Source organism: Fusarium vanettenii (assembly GCF_000151355.1).
Source record: "Fusarium vanettenii 77-13-4 chromosome 2 genomic scaffold NECHAsca_18_chr2_1_0, whole genome shotgun sequence".
NCBI lineage: Eukaryota > Fungi > Ascomycota > Sordariomycetes > Hypocreales > Nectriaceae > Fusarium > Fusarium vanettenii.
Window position 1 is genome coordinate 2,714,605 of NW_003315867.1, and position 23,301 is coordinate 2,737,905.

The 23,301-nt window shown below is 52.4% G+C and overlaps 6 protein-coding genes across 6 annotated transcripts; 4 read left to right on the plus strand and 2 right to left on the minus strand.

Annotated features, from left to right (window-relative positions):
* Positions 1 to 200: 200 nt before the first annotated feature.
* On the plus strand, positions 201 to 3,317 carry NECHADRAFT_66627 (uncharacterized protein). The gene is made up of 6 exons (XM_003046073.1): positions 201 to 445; positions 494 to 920; positions 967 to 1,763; positions 1,812 to 2,374; positions 2,420 to 2,875; positions 2,921 to 3,317. Exons 1-6 carry the CDS (start codon positions 287 to 289, stop codon positions 3,210 to 3,212), a joined length of 2,694 nt encoding a protein of 897 aa, XP_003046119.1. The 5' UTR covers positions 201 to 286; the 3' UTR covers positions 3,213 to 3,317.
* A 68-nt stretch (positions 3,318 to 3,385) lies between these two features.
* Positions 3,386 to 5,293, minus strand: NECHADRAFT_32605 (uncharacterized protein; the record flags this gene model as incomplete). The annotated part of the gene is made up of 1 exon (XM_003046651.1): positions 3,386 to 5,293. One exon carries the CDS (start codon positions 5,291 to 5,293, stop codon positions 3,386 to 3,388), a length of 1,908 nt encoding a protein of 635 aa, XP_003046697.1.
* A 3,563-nt stretch (positions 5,294 to 8,856) lies between these two features.
* Positions 8,857 to 9,683, plus strand: NECHADRAFT_76639 (uncharacterized protein; the record flags this gene model as incomplete). The annotated part of the gene is made up of 4 exons (XM_003046074.1): positions 8,857 to 9,000; positions 9,056 to 9,302; positions 9,393 to 9,602; positions 9,658 to 9,683. 4 exons carry the CDS (start codon positions 8,857 to 8,859, stop codon positions 9,681 to 9,683), a joined length of 627 nt encoding a protein of 208 aa, XP_003046120.1.
* Positions 9,684 to 10,891: 1,208 nt separating this feature from the next.
* Positions 10,892 to 12,229, plus strand: NECHADRAFT_76640 (uncharacterized protein; the record flags this gene model as incomplete). Its single annotated transcript, XM_003046075.1, has 6 exons — positions 10,892 to 10,936; positions 11,146 to 11,178; positions 11,234 to 11,485; positions 11,556 to 11,762; positions 11,843 to 11,987; positions 12,204 to 12,229. The coding sequence occupies 6 exons, from the start codon at positions 10,892 to 10,894 to the stop codon at positions 12,227 to 12,229; spliced, it is 708 nt and encodes a 235-aa protein (XP_003046121.1).
* A 143-nt stretch (positions 12,230 to 12,372) lies between these two features.
* Positions 12,373 to 13,035, minus strand: NECHADRAFT_76641 (uncharacterized protein; the record flags this gene model as incomplete). Its single annotated transcript, XM_003046652.1, has 3 exons — positions 12,373 to 12,413; positions 12,516 to 12,937; positions 12,995 to 13,035. The coding sequence occupies 3 exons, from the start codon at positions 13,033 to 13,035 to the stop codon at positions 12,373 to 12,375; spliced, it is 504 nt and encodes a 167-aa protein (XP_003046698.1).
* An 8,158-nt stretch (positions 13,036 to 21,193) lies between these two features.
* NECHADRAFT_18350 (uncharacterized protein) lies at positions 21,194 to 22,129 on the plus strand (the record flags this gene model as incomplete). Its single annotated transcript, XM_003046076.1, has 2 exons — positions 21,194 to 21,365; positions 21,450 to 22,129. Coding segments are annotated over 2 exons (852 nt in total), but the record flags the coding sequence as incomplete, so codon positions are not given.
* Positions 22,130 to 23,301: the final 1,172 nt, after the last annotated feature.

Sequence of the window (23,301 nt, forward strand, 5' to 3'; positions counted from 1 at the left end):
ACCTCATCTCATCAACTTTTACTCTCGTTGCATGTGAAGCTCCCCCGAGTCCAAACGCGGCCTAGCGCATCCCCGCAAGTGACCCCCTCGGTACCCCATAGAAGCCGAGGCTTCCCCTTCACGAGCACCCCAGCTGGTCGCTTGGAGAGTTGCCGGGCTCAGCTTGTTAAGTTAAGAACTGCGCGCCCCGACCTTGGGATCTTGTTTTTTTGTCTTTCAACCATCCCTACCTTGTCTTGAGCGTGTCCTTTTCTCCCTATACCCCCCAATACACACACATCACATCATGGCGGATCAACTGAGATACGACGGCCAGGTTGTCGTCGTTACAGGCGCTGGCGGTGGTCTTGGTAAGGCCTATGCCACCTTTTTCGGATCCCGCGGTGCCAGCGTTGTTGTCAACGATCTTGGCGTCTCTTCCAAGGGAGAGGGAACCTCCTCAAAGGTGAGATGAGTTTGACACAAGCGCATTGCCATTGCTAACGACGGATAGGCTGCCGATGTCGTCGTCAACGAGATCAAGGCCGCGGGCGGAAAGGCCGTCGCCAACTACGACTCGGTCGAGAATGGCGAGCGCATCATCGAGACTGCCATCAGCGCTTTCGGCCGAATCGATATCCTCATCAACAATGCCGGTATCCTGCGAGATATCAGCTTTAAGAACATTAAGGATGAGGATTGGGACCTGATCATGAAGGTCCACGTCAAGGGTTCCTACAAGTGCGCCCGCGCCGCCTGGCCTCATTTCCGCAAGCAAAAGTACGGCCGTGTCATCAACACAGCCTCTGCTGCTGGTCTGTTTGGCAACTTTGGCCAGACAAACTACTCTGCCGCCAAGCTTGCCATGGTTGGCTTCACCGAGACTTTGGCCAAGGAGGGTGCCAAGTACAACATTCTATGCAACGTCATTGCGCCCGTTGGTAAGTAGCGTCGCGTCGCATCCAAGACATGCGCTGACCCAAGTAGCTGCCAGCCGAATGACCGAGACCATCATGCCTCCTGATGTTCTCGCCAGCCTGAAGCCCGAGTGGGTGGTGCCTCTGGTTGCCGTCCTGGTTCACAAGAACAACACCCAGGAAACTGGTGGTATCTTTGAGATTGGCGGTGGACACGCTGCCAAGCTTCGATGGGAGCGATCCAGCGGACTTCTCCTCAAGGCTGATGCATCTTATACACCTGGAGCCATCATCAAGAACTGGAACAAGGTTATTGACTATTCCAATCCCCAGTATCCTACCGGTCCCAACGATTTCCTCACACTGCTTGAGGATTCCATGAAGATGGGTCCTACTGAGCAGGGTGAGACCCTCGACTTTACCGGCCGAGTTGCCCTCGTGACTGGAGGCGGTGCTGGTATCGGACGAGCTTATGCTCTGGCCTTTGCCAAGTATGGTGCCTCTGTCGTGGTCAACGATCTTGTCAACCCTGATACTGTGGTTGAGGAGATTAAGAAGCTCGGCGGTAAGGCTGTTGGTGTCAAGGCTTCGGCTGAGGATGGTGAGGCTGTCGTCAAGGGTGCCATCGATGCCTTTGGCCGTGTTGATATTGTTGTCAACAACGCTGGTATTCTCCGAGACAAGGCCTTTTCCAACATGAACGACGATCTCTGGGATCCCGTATTGAACGTTCACCTTCGAGGAACCTATAAGGTCACCAAGGCTGCTTGGCCTTACTTCCTTAAGCAGAAGTATGGTCGTGTGCTCAACACTACTTCGACCAGTGGTATCTATGGCAACTTTGGTCAAGCCAACTATGCTGCGGCGGTAAGTCATGTCACTCGTCTGAACTCTGAACTTGTCTAATGATGATAGAAATGCGGTATTCTCGGTTTCTCGCGAGCCCTTGCCCTTGAGGGTTTCAAGTATGGCATCTATGTCAACACTATCGCTCCCAACGCCGGTACCGCCATGACTGCTACTATCATGCCTGAGGAGATGGTTCAGGCCTTTAAGCCCGACTACATTGCTCCTCTTGTTCTTGCCCTGTGCAGCGACAAGTGCCCCGATCCCACTGGTGGTCTCTACGAGGTCGGCAGCGGTTGGTGCGGTCAGACTCGATGGCAGCGAACTGGTGGCTACGGCTTCCCCGTTGACGTCCCTCTTGTGCCTGAGGAGGTTGCCAAGCACTGGAAGGAGATTGTCACCTTTGACGGCCGAGCAGACCACCCCTCCAAGAGCTCGGACTCGATTGGCAAGATCATGGCCAACCTTGAGAACCGAAGCAAGGGTAAGGAGGGTGAGAGCGAGCACCTCAAGATTATCAACGAGACTCTCAAGAAGGAGGGTAACCCTACCGAGTACAAGTATGAGGAGCGAGATGTCATTCTCTACAACCTCGGTGTTGGTGCCAAGCGCACCGACTTGAAATATGTCTTGTAAGTTATGATTTGGGGTGTGAGAATTATGCTAACGATGCACAGTGAGGGCGACGAGAACTTCCAAGTCATTCCCACCTTTGGTGTCATTCCTCCTTTCAACGCCGAGATGCCTTTTGACTTTGACACCATTGTCCCCAACTTTTCCCCCATGATGCTTCTCCACGGTGAGCAGTATCTTGAGGTCCGAAAGTACCCCATTCCCACAAACGCCCGCCTTGTCACCCGAGGTCGTCTCCTCGAGGTTATCGACAAGGGCAGCGCCGCCATTGCCAGGACATCGACTACCACCGTTGATGCCACTACCGGCGAGGATATCTTTTACAACGAGAGCAACATTTTCCTCCGTGGCAGCGGTGGCTTTGGAGGTCCTAAGCGTGGCAAGGACCGTGGTGCTTCTACTGCTGCCAATAAGCCTCCTGCTCGGGCACCTGATGTTGTTGTCGAGGAGGCTACCAGCGATGACCAAGCCGCCATTTACCGTCTTAGCGGCGATTACAAGTGAGTTTCACGTCCTGCTATTGCGACCATGACTGACAGACTTAGCCCTCTTCACATCGACCCTGCCTTTGCCAAGGTTGGTGGTTTCAAGGCTCCTATCCTCCACGGCCTGTGCTTCTTTGGCATTGCCGGAAAGGCCGTCTACGAGCGTTTCGGTGAATTCAAGAACATCAAGGTTCGATTCGCCGGTAGTGTCATTCCCGGTCAGACTCTGGTGACTGAGATGTGGCGCGATGGTAACAAGGTTACTTTCCAGACCAAGGTCAAGGAGACGGGTAAGCTCGCCATCGCAGGCGCCGCGGCAGAGCTGGTGGAGGGGCCAAAGAGCAAGATCTAATGGAGGAGAGCTTGTACTATAACGTCTTGTATTGTAGTCATTTATGATGTCCTGTTTCCCAATTCCGTTTCCCAATAAAGTACAATAAACGCCTACCGTTCTTCCATACATGTATGCAAATTCCCTAACCGTCACCGCGAGGCTCCTTCTTTTACGCCGTTATAACTAGATACCTAAACAAAGATTGTTTCCACAATGAGATCGAATACTTCTGGGAGAGTTGGGATTCTTCCGCTGAATAAAACACGCTCGACGCTGCCGTCTGGTTTTTGTGCCGCGACGCCTGTTTCTAGGAATGCACGCTCTGTTCCTGACAGATCACGATTTTCCATATCTTTCCACTTTCGCTCTGCTTCTTCGCGGGCGGCTTGCAGTACCTGTTCTGTGTCTTCCGACTCCCATAGGTTGCAGCGGTCACATTCCCTGCATGGTGTGGGATCACCGTCTGGTCGGAAGTGGTCACAAAAGTGACGATAGCCTTCTTCGCTGAGGTCAGCGCGACATACGTAGCACATTTTGTAGCCACAAGGACATGTAAGCTTGTTGCAGCCTGCATTCTTTACGAATGACGTGTTGCACCGTGGGCAGACTCGCTTGATGGCCATGCTCATTGCTTGCTCGACCTGCGTGCGAAGAGCCACCAGGGATGATTCGTTGCACACGTGGATATCGCGCCACGCTTTTTGACATGATAGGCATGAGGTGCGTCCGCAGTCGGGGCTTTGACAGGTGAATTTGAGGCCTCGACGACGTCGGCGGTGACGGTTGACTGACTTTGTCCATTCGACTGAGACGTAGTCACCAAAGGACTGTGTGCTGAGGACGAGACAGATGATTGACGAGAGAACCACGACGGGGAAGAGAAACGGGATAGTGCCGATACAAAGGGCGAGGAAGAAGAGATTGTAGATGCTGCCTGATTTTATGCGAAGGGCGGAATCGGCAGCTGGAGTGTAGATGTCGTCTATCTCGGCGTAATCGCAGAAAGGGCAACGAACAAGAGGGAGGTTTGAAGCCAAGAGACTGTGCTCTGCAAGTCGACGATCAAGTCTATGCAGAATATCGGCACCCATCTTTTCCTCTTCCATAGCTCGGCGAATATGATCCGGTGGAATGTGTCCAGGGCATCCGTCGCCGTCTGAAGATAGACACTTGAGAGTTCCAGTTTCCGGGTTTATGCTGCTGTTCCAGCCTTGACCGAAGACAGCCTCTTTGATAGAATGCTGCACACATCGGAAACACACCATGTGTCCTTCCCGGTTGCAATGCGTAAACTCTTCAAACGCAGCAGAGATGTAGCAGCACACACACTCGTGCGTCGCTTCCGCCTCTTCAGCTTCTTCGTTGTTGAGTATCATGGCCAACCCTCTGTCTCTGCCTTCCCTATCCTTCTTGTCCTTTTCCTTGAGCGGGGCAACCAACGTATCGTATAACTCTCGGTCCAGCTCGGCGCTGCCTGTCGCTCGAATCGTGGGGATTATAGAACCTTGACCGGTCGACCGCCATGATACCAACGGGTGGTTTTCGGATTCGCCCGTCGCGATGGGCTTTCGTCGAAAGAAGAGGGCTGATATCGTGAACCTCCATGACTTGGACGACAGAGTAACAAGCGTCTGCCGGGCCTCGAGATACGAATAGTTGGATTCTGCGAGAACAGCATTTATCGTCGACCGCGACAAACCCTTGAACTCGTGCCATGCCAGCTTCTGCACCGCCTTTTTGTACTCCTTGCTCTTGAACACCTCTGCCTTGGGCACCTGCCCCGGCCTCACCTCATCAGCAACCCTCCACCGCCCCTTGACCCAAGCGACCCTATTCTTGAGCAACGCGTCCGCCACGAGCGCGAGCCGCGACTCGCCGTCAAAATTCCGCAGCAGCTCCCGAAACACCTCGACCTGCACGTCGGGAAACGCCGCGGCCAGCGCCTCGAGGCTGGCGTTGAGCTCGCGGAGGTCGGGCCGCTCGGGCGGGGCGGTCGCGAGCTGGGCCTCGTCGTAGATGTACTCGGGGTCCGGCTCGCCCGCCCGGGACCGCGTCGAGGGCGTCCTATCGCTGGAGGAGAGTAGCCCGGGGAAGACCATCGTGGATGCTCATACTGCACTCGAGTGCGGTGAGTGAGAGAATGTTGTTTGGGGGAGGATTAGGTAAGGGTGAGGCGACTGCCTTGAGCCTCGCAGGGCTGAGGCGCAGGTGACTCTGACGCGGAAGGTGTGAATTTCCTAATCGGGATATCGGAGTAATATCACTATTCTTGTAAGTCGCACTCTGCTTGAATAGCAATTTTGATTGATATTGAATTATTTAATGCATGTGGCTTGGCGAGTGATATCACAATACTTGGAAACACGTGGTGCGAGGTCGCGGAGCAGTCTGGCTGATGGCGGTGGGCGCAAACCGCAAAAACGCCGACATCCAGCCTGGGCGTCCACGCTGCACCAAGGGAGTTGCTGGAAAGCATTATACACTGGCCTAATGCACAGGAATACACTGAAGGGCAGGAGGCAAAAATTAAGGCGCACCGAGTGGTGGGCGAGGTGGGGGGTCAAGTCCAAGTCTCAACACCAAGACCGTCATCACAACGCACCACAATACCATCAACAACAGCAAAAAAAGAAGGGCCTGACCGGGGTTTGAACCCGGGACCTCGCACATTTTCTCTAAGAGAACTGGGGGATTGCCCGAAGCACGAATCACGTTAAGGATGTTAGTTTTGATGTTCTCGATGTTGTGGTGTGTTGTTGAAGAATGTAACTTACTACCACTAGACCATCAGGCCGGTCGTTGTTGAAGTGGCGTTGGTTTTCATGCACTATAAGGGCACCAGCTGCTGCATCCGAGGAGACATAATACCAAGGACTCTTTGAGCTTGTGCTGGAGCCGAGAGAGTCTGATCCTTTCTGTCCAAGGACACTCCACCACACCAACCTTGACTGTGACTCGGTTCCATATTAGTCAGACCGGATGACTAAGTATGTGGACCTTCCGGCCAGCCTCTGGCTGCCTGGGCTACTGGGCTCACGATTTCTCTTTTGCATTTTGGCATCTGTGACTACAGTCCACACCAGGACATGCCGATTTGTAGCCTCCATGGCTTGATACTACGTACCACATTTTAAAAAAGAGACAATTTGTTTTATCAGCCAATAGTCAATTCATTACTCTCATTGGCAGGCGAGACAATCTGTTGGCCCTTCATGTCAGCTCCCCGCCTGCACTTGTTACCTCCACTGAACCCAGCTGCGTGCCATATTAGAATCCTCCTACTTAAACAAACTTTGTGTGATACCTAGAGAGACAGGCATCGTTGACGGCATACAATAAGGAAGGCTGCTCTGGTCATTCAATTCTTCAACTGGCTGTATAATGCATATTTTACTCTGCTACTTCTACTTAAGAACGTTGCCCTTTAACCAGCCGGAACACAGCTGCCGAAAGTGAAATCGATGCCTTGAATTGATTGCCCAATTTCCATTCTGCGTTAATGTTGCCTGTGTTTGGTTCCTCTGTTCGCGAGGCGCCTGGAGTGTGCTGAAAGATAGCACTTAAAAACCTTAGCTTTGAGGGCAGATCAAGTCTTATATCACCACCATCCCTCATGGCTCTTGGAACCATGTCAATTCCTCAGGCTATGAGTAATGGCAAACACGGCGTAGGCTAGAAAACGTTTGCTGATGAGAAGACCTATGTGAAGAGAACAAAGAAGCGCAAGCGCTCAGTCATCGCTAAGCAAACTACATATTCCACCTTTACTACCAAGAAAACACCAGGGACACACGGAGTTTACCTGTAAATGATATCCAATCGCTCCTGGCGTTTATATTCATACCTTGACTTAACTAACAAGAACCCGACCCGAAGCTCTCAAAGTGAGTCAGTCATACTTGACATCTGCAAGACACTGTTGCGCAATGGGATCTTTGCTCGCGTTTCCCTGAATCTGTGTCCATCTATCGATCGTGTCGATGAAGTTGAATCAAGCTCCATAGTTGCTGGCAATCTCCACGCCCAGCCGCAGATCATTGGCCATCCATGCGTTCGTAGAAAGAAAATATAAGAAATAAAATACTTAAAGATTTATGATATTATTCCTCATTCTTATCTCTCATTTGGGATAAAATTTGGTTATTTTGTGAGTATTCTTTGCCGAGTGTAGATGTTCTGGTGTCTCCAGGTTTTCCACGTCTGGGTGCTGGTGGCTTCAAGTTCACGTAAGAGAAGAAACAACACACTTTAAGGCCTCTGGTGCTGGCGGATTTTGGCAAGACAGGATTGCGCGATTGGATATTAGCTCGCGTTCCCTTGGGTTTGTATTCACTTTGTTTGACAGATCATGTCGATGAAGTTGAATTAAGCTCCATGGTGGGCAGCCATCTCCACAACCGCCATCCAAGCTTGCATCCCCGTCGTGTCCATCTTTTCAACAACACCGCATGCGAAACTGTGAGTAAAATTGCTATTTTACATGCGAGGAAGCCATTTGAAAAAGAAGAACTAGAATATAAATCGAGTAACAAGAGAGCTCGGTGGTGATACATGTGGAGCATTCACGAGCGAGAGAGCCGAGAGGATAGTAAAGGTGCAATGCCGGATGAGGGAGATGCAATCATTATCCCTGAAAAGGACAAAAAAGAAAAAAAGAATTAGCGATGCCTGGATTCGAACCAGGGACCTTTCCCCGTGACAAGGTCATCAAGACGGCAATCTGCGTATTGCTAGCGGGAACGGACTGTCTGCGTGCTACCGGCGGGAGTGGTGGTCTTTTCATTCTCGGCACGAAGCCGGTTTCGTCAACATGAGTTGCCGGGGAACGCTCTAACCACTGAGCTACATCGCCTTTTTGTTGAGAACGGAATCGCTTTCATAATATATAAGGATATGTGGTAGCCAATGGTGGAAGGATTTGGGGAGTTAGCCCCATCGGTATCCTAAGTCTTAGGATGAGGTGCAGTAACCTCCCCGTGCGTGGGGTTCGTAACAGACTGCCCACACCGGAGCAGAAAGCGAGACCTATGAAGAAGTTACAATAACATGGTTGCGACTTAATGAGAGCCAGGGGGCGAGCCCATAGGCTGGTTGACGATAGGTGCCCTCGAGGGAGCCTCGACGACCCAGGCACCCCGACCAGACTTTGGGAAGGAGCAGGTCACGCCTTCCCATCCACGTCGCCCCTCGCGCACCTTCCGTCCCAGACGGGGACCACAACGTGATGAAAAATTTCTTCTCCTACCAGAATTTCCAGCCCATTCTCCTCTCACCAAAGATCTCGTTCGACCGAAAACCACAACCACCAACACAAGCATATTCAACACCCCATGGTCGACAACTGGAGATTTTCGTCAAGTACTGGCCGCTGGCGGGCACCTAGGTACACACGACGGCCTATCTATGGTGCCTCGCCGGCGGCCAACTCCATATTCGGGATCATACCTCTCGGTGTGTACCGCTCCCTTCCCTTGACCACCACTGCCCCCCCAATTCCCGTCGTTCGTGTCACTTCCTTTACACCAAGGTGCCCGCCACCTCATCGAGTTGGTGCGTTCAGATGAGCTAACCGTGATCTAGCACACAATGAGCAAGCCTTCACTCCTCTCAAGGTACTATGATTGTGTCTAACACAGACTTAGGCTCCACAACCAACAACGTGATGCTCGGGGGGGGGGGGGGGGGGGGGAACTTGGATCTTTCCAAGCTCACCCCAGCCCAGCTGCACGCGTTGGGCGCTGGGTTGGCAGGCCGGCCCAGTGGGCCGGCTGCCGGGGTCACCAAGACCCAGACGACTGCCCAGCCTGTAAGTATAAATGCCTTTTGTTTTGTTTTTTCAGCAGTGACTCACTGTCAGATAGGGGCTTGGCACCTCGAAGTTCGCCCGGGCCCGCCGGGAGAAGGCGGCCGCCAAGGCTGCCTCCTCCTCCTCCTCCTCCACCACCTCCGTATCCACCTCCTCTGCCTCCGCCGAGAAGGAGGCTATCCGGCCCGCTTCCGCCGCCGAGGTCCCCGAGTCCGAGCCCGAGCCCAAGCCCGAGGCCGCCGCCGCCAAGTCCTCCGAGGCTGTGCCCGAGGTTGCAGTCGATTATATCGACTGCAACCTCGGTGAGAAGGGTAATAATAGATGATTTGTTACAGTCGAGGGATAGCATGTCTGACTATATCATAGTCGACGAGGAGATAACCGGGGCTTAGGCCCCGGCAGCAACCCATCTTTGCCGGCAAGCAGCTCCGCCGCGTTGAAGACCTCGCCGGTGATTATCCCGGTCTTTGAGAAGACCGCCGCCGCCGCCACCTCCTCTGCCGCCGTCGAGGTCCCCAAGCCCGAGGCCACCGCCGCCAAGTCCTCCGAGGCTATGCCCGAGGCTGCAGTTGACTTTGTCGACTGTAGCCTCGGTGAAAAGGGTAAGAATGAGTGATTTGATACAGTCAAGAGACAGCATATCTAACAATATCATAGTCGACGAGGAGATGACCGGGGCTTAGGCCCCGGCAATAACCCACCTTGCTGGCAGTCATGCAACTGGAAATTGAAGGGGATTCTGATCGGGCTGGTACCGTTTTTTTTTTCTTTGAAAGGGGGGCTGAGACGTAAACACGAAAATCAAAGTCGTTTGTATGGAACCGTTTGAAACCGTTGATCTGTTCTCAGTGTCCTCTTGGTAGTGAAACGCGAGCTCAGCCTACCATGCCGTGAAGAGCAACACTCACGGACAATGAAAAGAATAGTAAAAGATCATCATAATAGAAGCTTATACTTTGAAATTATTTAACGGATTATTGTATAAATTTTTCATAGCTTTATGGTTATCTTTAGAGGAGATTATGGTCATATCTTCATTTTGTCGTCTCTTGACTCGCGTATTGAATGTGGTCGGAGGCGCCTGTGCGGCTCCGGATGGGTCCATACACCCATCCATGTACAGTACTTCGCGTCTGGGGAACCCCACGGGTTCAGTGGGACCCGGCCCGTGCCGTTTCAACGACATCAATGGACGTCAAGGGAACATCCACCACATTATCTGTGGAACATTTATATCATATCTCAATACGTATGTCTTCGAGAAATAGATGGTAGTGTCAGGCTATTCAGCCTTGCTTGTCATTGGAATACAGAAGTTGGTCAATCATGGGCATGACTCAATATGGTTGTTGTGAGCCAGCACTTGTTTCGCCAAGTTGACATGGACATCACAAGGGCGAACACGCTGGGTGAATACATGCCTCCATTTTTCACATATTGCTTAGAGTTGAAGTCTCTAGAGAAATCTTTCTGGTGCGTCCAATACATATGAACCAAAGCATGGTTATCTCCACGTATCTGGAAAACACAAGTGCGTGATATTGGACTGATACGGGGAGGTGGGCAGTCATCCAAGGGCACCTCAAGAGGGATTTACGGCTTCGTATGCTATCTTGCGCTTTCAGGCACACAAGAGGATCAGCCGCACGACCGCCAGCTCTTGATGCTGGTGACCCGGAGCAATTGGTCCTCGAGCAGTTCATCCGGTCTATCAGGGCTCGGTCCATCAGGGCTCGGCCAGTCAGGGCTTGAGGCTGCGCACACATCCTTAGGGTCCTTAGGGTCTTGGGATTCAAGCGCACATTTAATCCATCTGAAAAAAATTTTCTGGGGGGAGATTCTTCTCCTCTTCAACCCATCGCGAGACAGTGAGTCCACCCCCCCCAACCCCATGAAACTCGCCAACGATCCGCGCTGTGCACCTCTGGCCAATCTGGTATGATCGTCATTCGCTTGCCTGTATCATGTTTCATCAAGATCTTCTTTTTCCGAAGGCTCTTCGAAGAAAGCGGAAGTGCACGCAGAGATCGAGGTGAGGTAGATGCGAGAACGACCTCTCCATCTTTCCCACATCCCTCCCATATCCCTCTCGCCTCTCTTTTCTTCATTGTCTATAATATGAATCAAGCTGACACATACTTGTAGGTCTTTTTTTTTCAACATCACATCTTTGTTTCGGTAAGTAGATCCCGCCCGTGAATCAATGCGTTCAGACGAGTTAACCGTGATCTAGCAACCAATGGGCAAGCCTCATTCCCTTCAAGGTGTCATGATCACATCTGACAAAGTCTTAGACCCCCTTCCTCACGTGGTGTTTGGCGCCGGCGTGGATTTGTCCAAGCTGACGCCGGCCCAGCTGTACGCCTTGGGCGCTGGGTTGGCAGCTGGGGCCGATGCCCCAGCTGCCAGGATGAAGAAGACCAAGGGGGGCCAGAAACCCCGGGCCAAGCCTAAGCCCAAGCCCAAGCCCGAGCCCAAGCCTCCCGTAAGTATACCACGACAAAGTCATATCATCTTCTACCCAGCCTGACAGTGACTCACTGCCCATGAAACAGGGACAGGGGACCTCTGTGTTCGCCCAGAGGCGCCGAGAGAAGGCGGCAGCCAAGGCTGAGGCCAAGGCCAAGGCCGAGGCTGAGGCTGCCCCTTCCTCCTCCCCCTCCACCACCTCCCCCTCCGCCGCCGCTGCTCCCGCCAAGACCCCCGCCGAGTCCGAGCCCGAGCCCGAGCCTGCTGCCGAGGAGGCCGAGGCTGCAGTCAAAGTCGACTGCAGCCTCGAGGAGATAACGTTGCTGGCAAGCAGCTTGAGGATGACCGAACTCTCTCCGACTACAACATCCAGAAAGAGTCCACCCTGCACCTGATCCTCGGCCTTCGTGGTGGCATGCAAATCTTCGTCAAAACTCTCACCGGAAAGACCATCACCCTTGAGGTGGAGCCTTCCGACACCATCGACAACGTCAAGTCCAAGATTCAGGACGAGGAGGGTAAGTTCTTCGTTATATCTGCTTTGAGTTCTGTACTGACGTTTCATTCATAGAGACTGGTCAATCACGTGTTTTTTTTCCCCCCCGCGGCGGTCGCTGTTGTGGTTTCTTTTTCTTTTCTTTTTTCTTTGTAATATCAAATGGAAGCCAGTTGTTTGTGTGCTCTGAGACCATGAATGCCTTGGCCCAGTGACTCTGCCATAGTGATGTTCACAGCCTCCGTAATCCTTCAAGCTGTCTAGGTAACCGACAACTTGGAACGACAGAATGATGAGTATTAGGATAAACATCATCTAAACTCAAGCACATTTCCGCAAGTTTTCATAAGGTAGTTAAGGTAAAATGATATAAATTTAAGAAATAATTAATTGCTTTTATCCTAAGTTTAGTACGCATCACAAACTCGGCATTCGGTCACATAGGGCACTACGAGCGATTATCATAGAGTTATGAAAGTGAGTTGTAATAGGAGACTCGGCTTCCAGTTGATATCCATATTTGATTACTACCCTAAGCTAAGCAACTGACCCATATGCATCAGAGCTCCTCGTATTGCCGGCTGGGGAGGAAGCCTGTTAGTGGCTGGAGGGTGTGCGTTTCGTGTTCTGTGTATTCCAGCGGGAGGATCTGGGTTCTGCGTATTGCCGGTGGGAATGACTGGGTTCTGCGTGCCAGTGGGAGAATCTGGGTCCTGCGTATCGCTGGTGGAAGTGACTGGGTTCTGCGTGTGAGGGACTGCATTCTGCGTATTGCCGATGGGGGGATTGATGGTCTGCGCACCGACGTGAAGATCTGGGCTCTGCGTGCCGGCGGGAGTGACTGGGTTCTGCGCGGGAGGGGTTCTGCGTATTTCCAATGGGAGGGACCTGGTTCTGGCCACCTCCTCCAGCGCCGGCATGCCGGGGGAGGTGCCGTGCGCGACGCCGCATCCGGGCCTTCTGCTGGTTGCTCTACATAACCAGTTAGCCATCGCACCTATTGGACATGCATATCAAGAGAGAACTCACGAGGGGGCCGCCACTCCCCCCACAGCCACCTCCGAAGCCATGCTTGCCTCCATTCGGGCGGCGGCCACCGGCGGAGAAGTTAGTGAATGTGCCACCGTTGATTGTGATATTCGCCATGTTCTAAGTAATAATGAGTTAGCAGCGATCATTGGGTAGGAGTGAGGAGTATGTGCTGATCTCTGCGAGCAGAGCAAAGCAGGGTCACAACAGCGCAAGAGATGGGGGATATCCAGGGAAAGGGCAGGAAATGAAGGAAAGCAAATAGAGAAATGTCTCTCAGAGTGAACGAGGTTCATACCGATGGCGATCATCGAGGCGAAGGGGGCATTGCTTACGAGTGGGTGGTGGTGATGATCCCGAATCTGAAGTTGGCCGCCAGCGGGGCACCGTAGATAGGCCGTCGTGTGTACTTAGGTGCCCCCCAGCGGCCGATGCTTTGGTAAGGTATCTGGCTTGTTGGCCACGGTTGGCGCTCGCATTGGAGCTGATGGTGAAGTGTTGAACATGTCTGTGTTCGTAACCGTGGTGATTTTTGATGCTCGTGGCGATGACCTGAAGATGCGGGGGAAAGAATGTGATTAAGAGTGACCGTGACAGTGGAATTTCTTTGAGTCGGGTGTGCCCGTACTCCGTGCTCCTTCCCATATGCCGGCATCGCTCCGGCCTCGGGCAGGTAGATGCCCATCAAGGAGGCAACAATCTGCTTCAAAGCCACAGCTCCCCAGCCACTGTTCGAGCATTGCCAAACAGGGGAGATGAAGTTGGGACCATTTCACTGTTGTGTAATCAGGTACAGATAAGTGCTTTCGTCTTCCATCTATCTTAACACGTTCTATGAGCCTTGAAGGACTCACCCACGCCCAGTTCGTTACGTGGCCATCGGCAGGGGCAAGGAGAGATGGAGCGATAGAAATTACACCTAGCTCAATTCTACTACATGACGGAGGTCGGGAAAACGGCGGCTGAGCCTCAGGACATAAAAAGTCTACGAAAACGTCAATAAAAAGACTTTACTCAAGTGCCAACCTGGCTTACTCGGCGTAGGTTATAGCCTAGTATGGAGCTCTTCCAGGAACCCAGTCATAATCAAGAGTTGTAACATCAACGCCGGACGAAGACTGGTACTCGCTATGACAAGGGAGATCCTGCCGATACCTCGTACCTCAATCAACCCCCTTGAAGCCCACAATGCAGGTGGCGGAGTGGTCGCGCAGAGAGGGGTTTGTATGATCCATTACCGAGCGATAGAATGGGCTCTCGGTGGCCCAGGTTCGAAAGTGCCACTGCGTTATGAGCACTGCGTTCGAAGGTCCGGATGGCTTGCTTCACGAGGGTCAAAATCTCGATCTTGTCGCTGGACGACTCTTTAACATTCTTGATGAAGGCGGCTCACTTCTCATCAATGCTGAGATCGTGGCTTGTCCAATCGTCGTTGACGATCACAGAGTCCCCGGTGGGATTCATCAAAGAAGCTGGGCGTCAGTCAGAGCACCAGGTGCACTTATGGAGGAAGGCCTTCAGGGAGTCGAGATACTCCCACGTTGGCAATCCTACGCAGAGTGTCAACAGAATTTCCGACCACGAGTTTGCATTCTCGTAGTAGACACCGAGGTAGGCGAGAGAACTTCTCGCGTGTCCTCAGAAAAGGAGGTGTCGTGGTTAGACTCGTCAGGGGCAGGGCCCTTCTTGTCGCCCTCGTTCTCGTCGCCGTCGCCTTCGTCGTTGTCGTCGTTATCGTCATTGTCTTCGTCGTCCTCGTCGCCCTCGTCGTCCTCGTCGCCCACGTCGCTCTCCGTCTTATCGGCCACTCTGCTCTCCAGGGTGGCCTTCTCGGCCCGCTGCTCAGGGTCTCCTCCAAGCTCGATGTCGGCCATGCCCAGACCAGCTGGCTCACGAAAGCCGACGTGGTTGCTCCTTGGATGTTGGAGCCGGGTACTGAAGTCTAGGCTTCAATCCGTCTTGGTCTTCTTGGCCGCGGGCTGTTCCTGGCCCTCGGGGCAGCGCTTGGGAATCTTGGGGAAGTAGCGCTCCATCGTATCTAAGCAGTTGAGATTCATTTAGGGGTGGCTGTTTTGAGGCTTCGATGGTCGTGATGATGATTTCGAATTGTGAGAAAACGGAAGAAGCAGGACGTTTGCGATTTTTTCGAGATGTTCAGCAAGCTCCACCTCCTCTTCCTGGGTATACACGGTGAATCTTTCTGGGCAGTTACAGAGCATATTGTCGAGCTACCGGCCAACACACCTGCTACCATGGTGAAAAGCGGCCTGGATATCGGGTCCCACGGTGGTCATTCCCGCTTCTACGGGTGAACATCCATTAACAGACCGTCGGGTGTCATTTACTGGAACGAGCATTGGGCAGCCCCCCGAGCGTGCCATTTCTTGATAAATCATCATCAGCATCTCAACATTATGCTTTGTAATAGTAATCTAAACATGATATGAAATAGTCCAACGTGAAATGAAATCTCTACTAATTGTTGATCTAACTTTTATACAATACTTGCTTAGGTCTCTGTTAATTATTTATAGTGTTTTTGATGAGATGGAAAACAAAACGGTGTCAAACACGTCCATGTCGAAACAAACCACCGCAACCGCCAGTGCAACCACCAGCCCGAAAAGAAAAGACCCATCTGCAACCGTGAAACGTTAGTACAGGCCTCAAAGCAAATATGACGAAGAACTTACACTCGAGTTGCTTTCCACAAAGATGAGTTGTTGTTGGTTGGGAGAATGCCTTGCCCTGATCTTTGACTTCCCTTGTCGATGGTGTCAGACTATTCCACCCCAAGGGCCATGGTCTTTCCGGTGAGGGTCTTGACAAGGAGTTGCATACCACTACGAAGGTGGAGTACCAGGTGCAGGGTGAGTTTCTCTGAATGCCATTGTTAGATTTGATACTACCTCTCTCTCTCAAATCATTTGACCTTACCCTCTACTGAGGAGGAGGGGCGGGCGCCGCACCACCAGGTCGGTTACGGGCCTATTTTATCAGGAGCCACTATCGAGACAAGGAGTCAGAATAACTTACATATCTGGCCCGGACCCGGCGGCCCTGCCTGCCCGCATGGGGGCCAAAGACTGGGCCGGCAGCTGCCAACCCGCCAAAGATCGCCCGAAGCTGGGCGGGGGAGAGCGCCGCGAGGTCAACGCCAGCGCCGAACACAACGGACCCGTTGATGTAGATATTGGTCGCTAAGGACTTGTTAGTAATGGCCATAATACTGAGAGGAGGCTAAGATTTACTCATGCTGTCGAGATGGGGAGTGCGTTTCTGAATCACTGTTAGTTACCCGAAGCAAGTAGCTCAAAATTGGTGTTTACTTACCGAAATGATGATTTTTTTGGATGAAAGATGATGCAGACAAGGGGATTCCGATCATGATGGACCGGCCAGCCAGAAGCACACAACACGGATCGATAGAGGGTTCCATGAGCTCGAGGGTAGACCCGCGGTCGCGTTCTCTTTACCAGCGAGAGGATCTTGGTTCTGCGTATTTAGGAGGATCTGGGGCTCTCACACTCGATTCCTGCGGGAGGAGCAGTCTGCGTGCTACCGCGGCGTCAAGGGACAGTTTTCGGTCGAACGAGATCTTTGGTGAGATTGGAAGTGAAAGGATTAGAAATTCTGGCGGGAGGAGAAATGTTCACCGCGTTGCGGTTTCCGTTTGAGACGGAAGGCAGGTGAGTGGGCGACACCGTTGCGATAGAAGGCGAGGTCTGCTACGTCCCTGGTTCGAATCCAGGTATCACTAATTCTTTTGCTCTTTTTTCGCCTTTCTTCAAGGGTAATATTTGCATCTCCCTCGTTGAGCATTACACTTGTGTTTTCCTTCCGGTTCTCCCGTCCACTAGTACCCCAGATGTATCTGGACCTAGATTCCAGCGGTTCTTCTCCCAATGGCATCCTTATATAGCAACGACAACTTGCTCATAATTTCGCATGTGGTGCTGTTGAAAAGGTGGATATGGCGGGCTATTAGATCGTGAGTGCGCGCGTACAATCTTCGCCCTCCGTATGTTGATTCCATCCATGAATCAGTGCGTTCGGATGAGTTAACAAAGGTTATGATCATGTCTAACGACTGCTCAGGTTATCTCGAGAATTGCGATGGCCCTCGGGGCACTTGGACTTGTCCAAGCTCACCCCAGCCCACCTGCACGCCTTGGAGTCTTGCTGTTGGCCTTGTGCCAGTCTTGAAACTTAGGCGGAATTGCCTTCGATCTTGTCTCTCGTGAATTAGATCATGTTGTCCTAAGAGTAGCCATAAAGGACAAATAAAAAGGATCTAATATCTTGAAAAGATTAGATTATTATCTTAACATATTTGTGTGAATTTACTCATCAGTCCTGAGAAGAGTTAGATCTTTGTCATTCTGGTGTCCTTGACCTACGTGCCAGGCTTGCCGTGAAATCTCTTCCCAACATTTTAAAGAGATTTGAGTTGATACAGATACCAGCGAGTATTTCCATTCTCGTTCTGAGATGGTGTTTGTTATGTGATCTTTGCAGGGGTAACAAGATTCAAGGGAACCCTTTGTGGTTTGACGGGAGAGATGGAACCTCTATACATCTCGATGCAACAACCACGATGAGGTTTTTGGTATACCTTAGACGGAGCCATGCAACACAAAATCATTGACGAGAAGCCCTACCACAGACAAAGTTTGTTTTCAATAGCGAAAACAATAAATTCAACCAGCTTGCAAGGCTTGAGGCGATGTTAAAGCATTTCATCGGAGTGGCACCGGGTAGTGCCAGTGGAGGGGCAGTGAGTGGGGCTTGGCGCTTGCTCAACCACAGGTTCAGCCAACTTTACATCATCATCAACCACCTTTCTGATCAACTCAACTCTGTTTTCTTTCACAAAATCGTCTCAATTCTTTCTCATCAATGCCGCTCATCGAATAGACACATCCTCTCGAAGGCTGAAAAGATAGGCCCTGAAACGACAAGGGTGCTGGACCAACCCGGCACTGTAACAAGGACCGAACGGGTGGCTTTCCGATCCATCATGGCATGTTTACGGCTTCTTCCAGGGATGGCTGCAGATGGCAACCGGACCGGCTCGTCAAAGTATATCAGTTCGTTCGGGTTCATGTTGGTAGGATCAAGATAAAACAGGAAACAACAAGCTCTCGTTGACTAACGAACAAGAGGCCCGCGATGCACCCTCCAACTTGCGCCGATGCACCCCACGCTCGGAAGCATGTGATGGAGAAGATCATCCGCCAGATCGACAACCCCACAATGCCAATCGATTGACGGTTGTTTGATCAGTGAATTGTCGATGAGATGGTTGCAGGTGACCAGAGAGTCCTACGCAACTGCGATTCCTCAAAGCCGAGGCCTGTCTACTAATCTCGCTACCGTCTTACTACACTCAGCAGATATGTGTGTATGCGACAACAAACCTTCAGTGGACCCGTGCCAGGCAGTCAGCTCAGTAGGGAAATACGCCGCGCAGCCGGAAGCACCTTGCTGCCACTAACATGAAAACGTGGGCGGTTGACGGACGACTCCAAGATGCCGGAAGCACGCACTTTGCGACACAAGGCTGAGTCGGAAGCACAGCTCATTTGCGCAGTGTCGGGCATCTCTCCGACCTGCAGGGCCCGCGCCGCCATACAAGGTACGCGATGCAGACACGGGGCGACGGGACGGGAACAGGAGGCCATTCACAGCCTGTTCCATCCGAGGTTGTTTGAGCGGTGAGATGAGGTTGACGGCATCGTCAGCTAGCGTGCCGCCAGGGTCTCAGACCTTACCTTGCGGCTAATTAAGTCGTCCCGCGGCTCGAGAACCATGACGCTGAAGCGCTCGAAGACAAAAAGGGAAATGCTAGCGAATAAGATGGAATTCGCTCGATTGCGGTGAAGGGCTGAGGCTGGATTATGCCTCGATCATTCAGCTCCGAGGCGATGCTATGCTGATGGCTGACCCGTGCAAGTTTGATGATGACATGCTGGAGGTTCAAGACGAAAACAACCTGGTTCCGAGCTCACAGACCAGACAGATCTTTGTCAGATCCTATGCCAGCCGCCCCATGCGAACGCGGGCAATGCAGGCGGATACGCGTAGCTTCTTCTCAAGAGATGCAAGAAAGACGCTAGGCAAGCCTCTGGGGCATCTTTGAGGACCCCGAATCAAGTCAGCCTCAGCGGCGCCAGGTCATTTTCCGTGAAGAAACGGATGCTGGAATCGCGTGCGAGCTTGTTTGCTCCCGCCATCTTCTCGGCGACCACCAGGATGAGGCCGATCTTCTCTTGGAATCGTTAGCTGACTGCCAGCAAGCGAGGTGAGGGATGAAAAGGGGTCCTCGGCCGTGAGCTCGGCGCAAGCCAGCACCAGTCATGCAGCTCCACAGAGGTTACGTGGGAGAGCACGCGACTTTGTGCAGCGGCAGTTGTGCATAATTGGGACTTTGTCTACATCTGGACAAGAAACTCCATGATGTGATGGCCTCGGACTTGTGCAGCATAACCGTGATATGCCGTGCATGGGTTACATGGCGGGAAAGCCATCGACTGACCTAGGAAAAGAAAACGCTCGCTCGTGGCGTCTGTCTTGGGCGAATGAGGTCAGCGGAGCGACACTGAAAGGAGCACATCTGGCACTCGATCTGGCCCACGGGGCAGTGCCCCAGCCCAACGCTTGCTGACGGCCAAGGCCTGAAGGAGTTTTTCTCATCTCTTGCAGCCCGGCAGACTGGGTTAGGTTTACCAAAGATCCAAACCAAGAGGGGGATCATCGCTGATGGCGGCATGATGGAGGAATGAATCAAGACGGGACGGTTTCACCGCCACAGTCGCTCTCGCCGTACCTCGCAGGGCGCTTGCATGTGCATCTTGAGATGCTCATGAGACCTGGAACCCGAGGCAAGAGGTTGACAGAGGGTGTGCTGATCTTGCTCTGTCTTTGTTGACGGCCTTGATGTCCGTTGAAACCCTTGGCAGCGCTTCTTTGCTTTGCTTTCGTCATTCATCTTATGCCAGCGGAACTATGACCCAGAGCACGCAACCGTTGACGTATGAACCGTGTTTCTCGACTAGTCAGGAACAAAAGCCCGCGCATCGTTGCGTACATGCTACGTCTTGTCAAAGACCACCTTCTGGCTCTAGACAATCGCCCGTGCTACGTGTGAAGAGGCATATTCCCTGATTTGGTTGTCAGCCACGCGACAGGGCAGAGGAGACCGTTGGGCGTCATCAGCATCAAGAGCAAGTCAGCAAAGCCACAGTAGCACCTCGCCGACCCGTCATCAGCTGAAGGATGATGATCCATCACTTGATAAGCGGTGTCATTTGCGAGCCAGACAAAGCATTAGACAAGACAGTCACAGAAGGCAGAAGACATTCGCACAATACAGTCAAAGACAGACATTTCTTCTCAGCAAACATCCATCGTCGCCACCAACTCCACTTGATGACACCCCTGGAGTCTTTCTCTAACAAACTTGTGCAGACCTTACGGCCGGCCCCGAGCTGAACATTGGACGTCAATCAAAAAAGGTCCATCTCTTACGGCCTCTCCCATCACTCCAAGTCACCTCACGGGCGCCACAAACCCGTATTGCCGCCATTCAGACACTCTCTTCCGCTTCATTATCCAAAGACTGATGCAAGCCGGGATATTGACAACCGGTTGATCCCCTTTCTCCCTCAAAAGAGACAGGGCCCGCTGGCGTGCGTTTGCTGGCGACAAAGCCGTAGCCTGGTTTGGTTGCCTGGGTCCCCTGTCCCGGCGCTGGGCGTCCACCACACCTAACCAGCCGCCTCCACCGCCAGAGCCCAGCAAGCCCAGCTTGAGGTTAATACCGCCTAGGCGGAATCCTTGTCTAGCAGTGTCTAGCAGAGAGGCTCAGCCTTACTCTTGGTGAATCCCCCTTGGTCAGCTCTCCACCCGCTCGCTCGTGTTGCACTCCCCTCGGTCAATATATACACACGCGGCTTGGTCTATATAACCTACCCTCCCCCCTTCTTTTTCCCCGAGTATAGTTTTGCGTGGCTGCTGTCGTGTGTGTGCTCGCGTGATTCCGCCCTTCAATTCAAGCATTCCCTCGTAGACGAGTTTGTTCTTTGCACACACACGTACACGCCGAATCATGAGAACCGGCTTTCTGGGCTGCATAGGATCGAGGATTGGAAGCGTCACCACCAACAAGCAAACATGAACATGAACATGAAGCTGGCTCAAGAAGACATGATGGATAACGACGACAAGAACTGCCGCTACGAAGGCTACTTTACCTACCGACCTCTCTCCAACCTTCCCACACCGCCCCCGAGCTCTCGTAACTCGTCGGCAGCTCAGTCTCCGAGGACGACACTTGATGATGGGGAGCCATTGATGGCCCGGTTCAGAGGTGAGTCTAGGGTTCCAACGTCGCGTTGTTTCTCATGGATTCGTTATCCGTATCAAGGACGTCAACTAATTCGGTTACTTGCAGGCCCCGCCATCCACCTCGTCAACCTCATCCCCTCGTCGGCCTCCCTGGCCACCGCCTCTGTGCCTCTGGTACAGGCCATCCTCAGCCGCGCAAACTTGCCTATCGAGACGGTTGCTCTTGCGGTGTGCATTCTCGACAGCCTCGACTCTCGATTTGCCCGTCGATGGCGTCTCTCGTGCCCTCTCCTCTCCGACTACTTTTCCTCCGCATCTAAGCGACACACTCTCCCCGCGGCTCCTATTGTTCAGCGACAGCAGCTGCACATCGATTCGGTCAACCCCGAGCTTATTATCCTCGCGGCACTTGTCATTGCTGTCAAGTTTACTGAGGACCCTCAGGACGCTTCACAGTACTATTGCAAGGTCTGGGGACATGGCATGTGGTCTAACCAGCAGCTCAATGTTACTGAGCGGTGCATCATGGAGAACCTCAACTACCGCATCATGCCTCTTTGTGAGGATGACTGCCTGACGGATGCCATGGTGGATATGCAGCTGGCTGCGCAGGCACCCGACTGGGAGATTCACGCCTACAACCACCCCGACAGCGCCTCGAGCGACGACGATAGCGAAGAGAATAACTACATCCCCACCCACACTCGGTCCAAGACACTTAGCTCAGGCAAGGCGACACTGGGCCTAGGCCTCTCCCTCACTCCAGTCGATACCCCCACCGTGGAGGTTACCCAGACGACCGGCACGACTCGACCGTCGAGAGTATCCGACGACTATTTCAAGCACTTTCAGGCATGAGATGATATAAAAATGGGAATTGGCGTTTTGGTTTACGGCATCGACGAGGCGTTTCCTTGGATACCACCACGTATAGCGATTTGGCGACTCGATCCGGCATCAGCATCCTGCATGCGTCGCTTTGATTTGACTTTTATGTATCTGATCAGCCTTGCCTTGAGTGGCTTGGACAGAATTAGCGTTTGTAATATGGGCATTGGGCTGGACTGGACCGGACTGGACCTGGGATTTGGATGAGCATCTATTTGGCTCAGGTATGGCATCAACTTTGGGTTCATGGGTCGGGCACGTTTTTCGGCATCTAGGCCAGGATTACACATACCCCTTACCGTATATTCTGGTCAATAATGTTCTATTAATGGTTCCCGTACAAACCGATCCTTGGCGTGCATTTCATCGCGTGATGCCTCCTCCGTCGTTCTCGTGGCTCCACCCAATGCGACCTGTCTTGAAGTTAAACATGATCACTCTGAAACTTGAAGATGCGGAGGGTTCCGATGTATCGTCAACTGACATGGAATTGACCCCTTAATTCTGCTGACCTTTTTTTTTTTTAACCCGGGCCGGTGTGATAAGTGAGCAATGTGGAGGAAATCACGTATTACGTACCACTATACGAGCATGGATTGAGTGCAACTACTTTGGAGCCAACGCGTGATTTAGAATTCAATGGTCAGGTTCAATTGACCTGCATACGGAAGTAGTACATAATGAGCCGTTTATGGACAATGGATTCAGGCAAATCAAGGGAGGGACAGATAGGAATGTCTTGGTGACATGCTCACATGTCTTGGTCGACTAGATAGCTTCAACGACAAAAGTGACTGGTATGTAGCGGTGAATAGTCTCTTGATACCGACTGATAAGTGATGGTAATGGCGGTCACACGGGATGAACATGGTGCCCTTGAATGGATTGCGGGATGCCAACAGGGGAGTACGGGGTTCATGAACCGCTCGGGCTCTCGGGGTCTAGGCATGGCCATATCCCTGGCAATATGGGGGTTGGATGGCGGTAGATTGACGGTGAGACGGTTCATCTGGTCTTGGCTGATTATTGTGCGTAGATAGGCTGGAAATATGGTGTTGCTGCACACATTG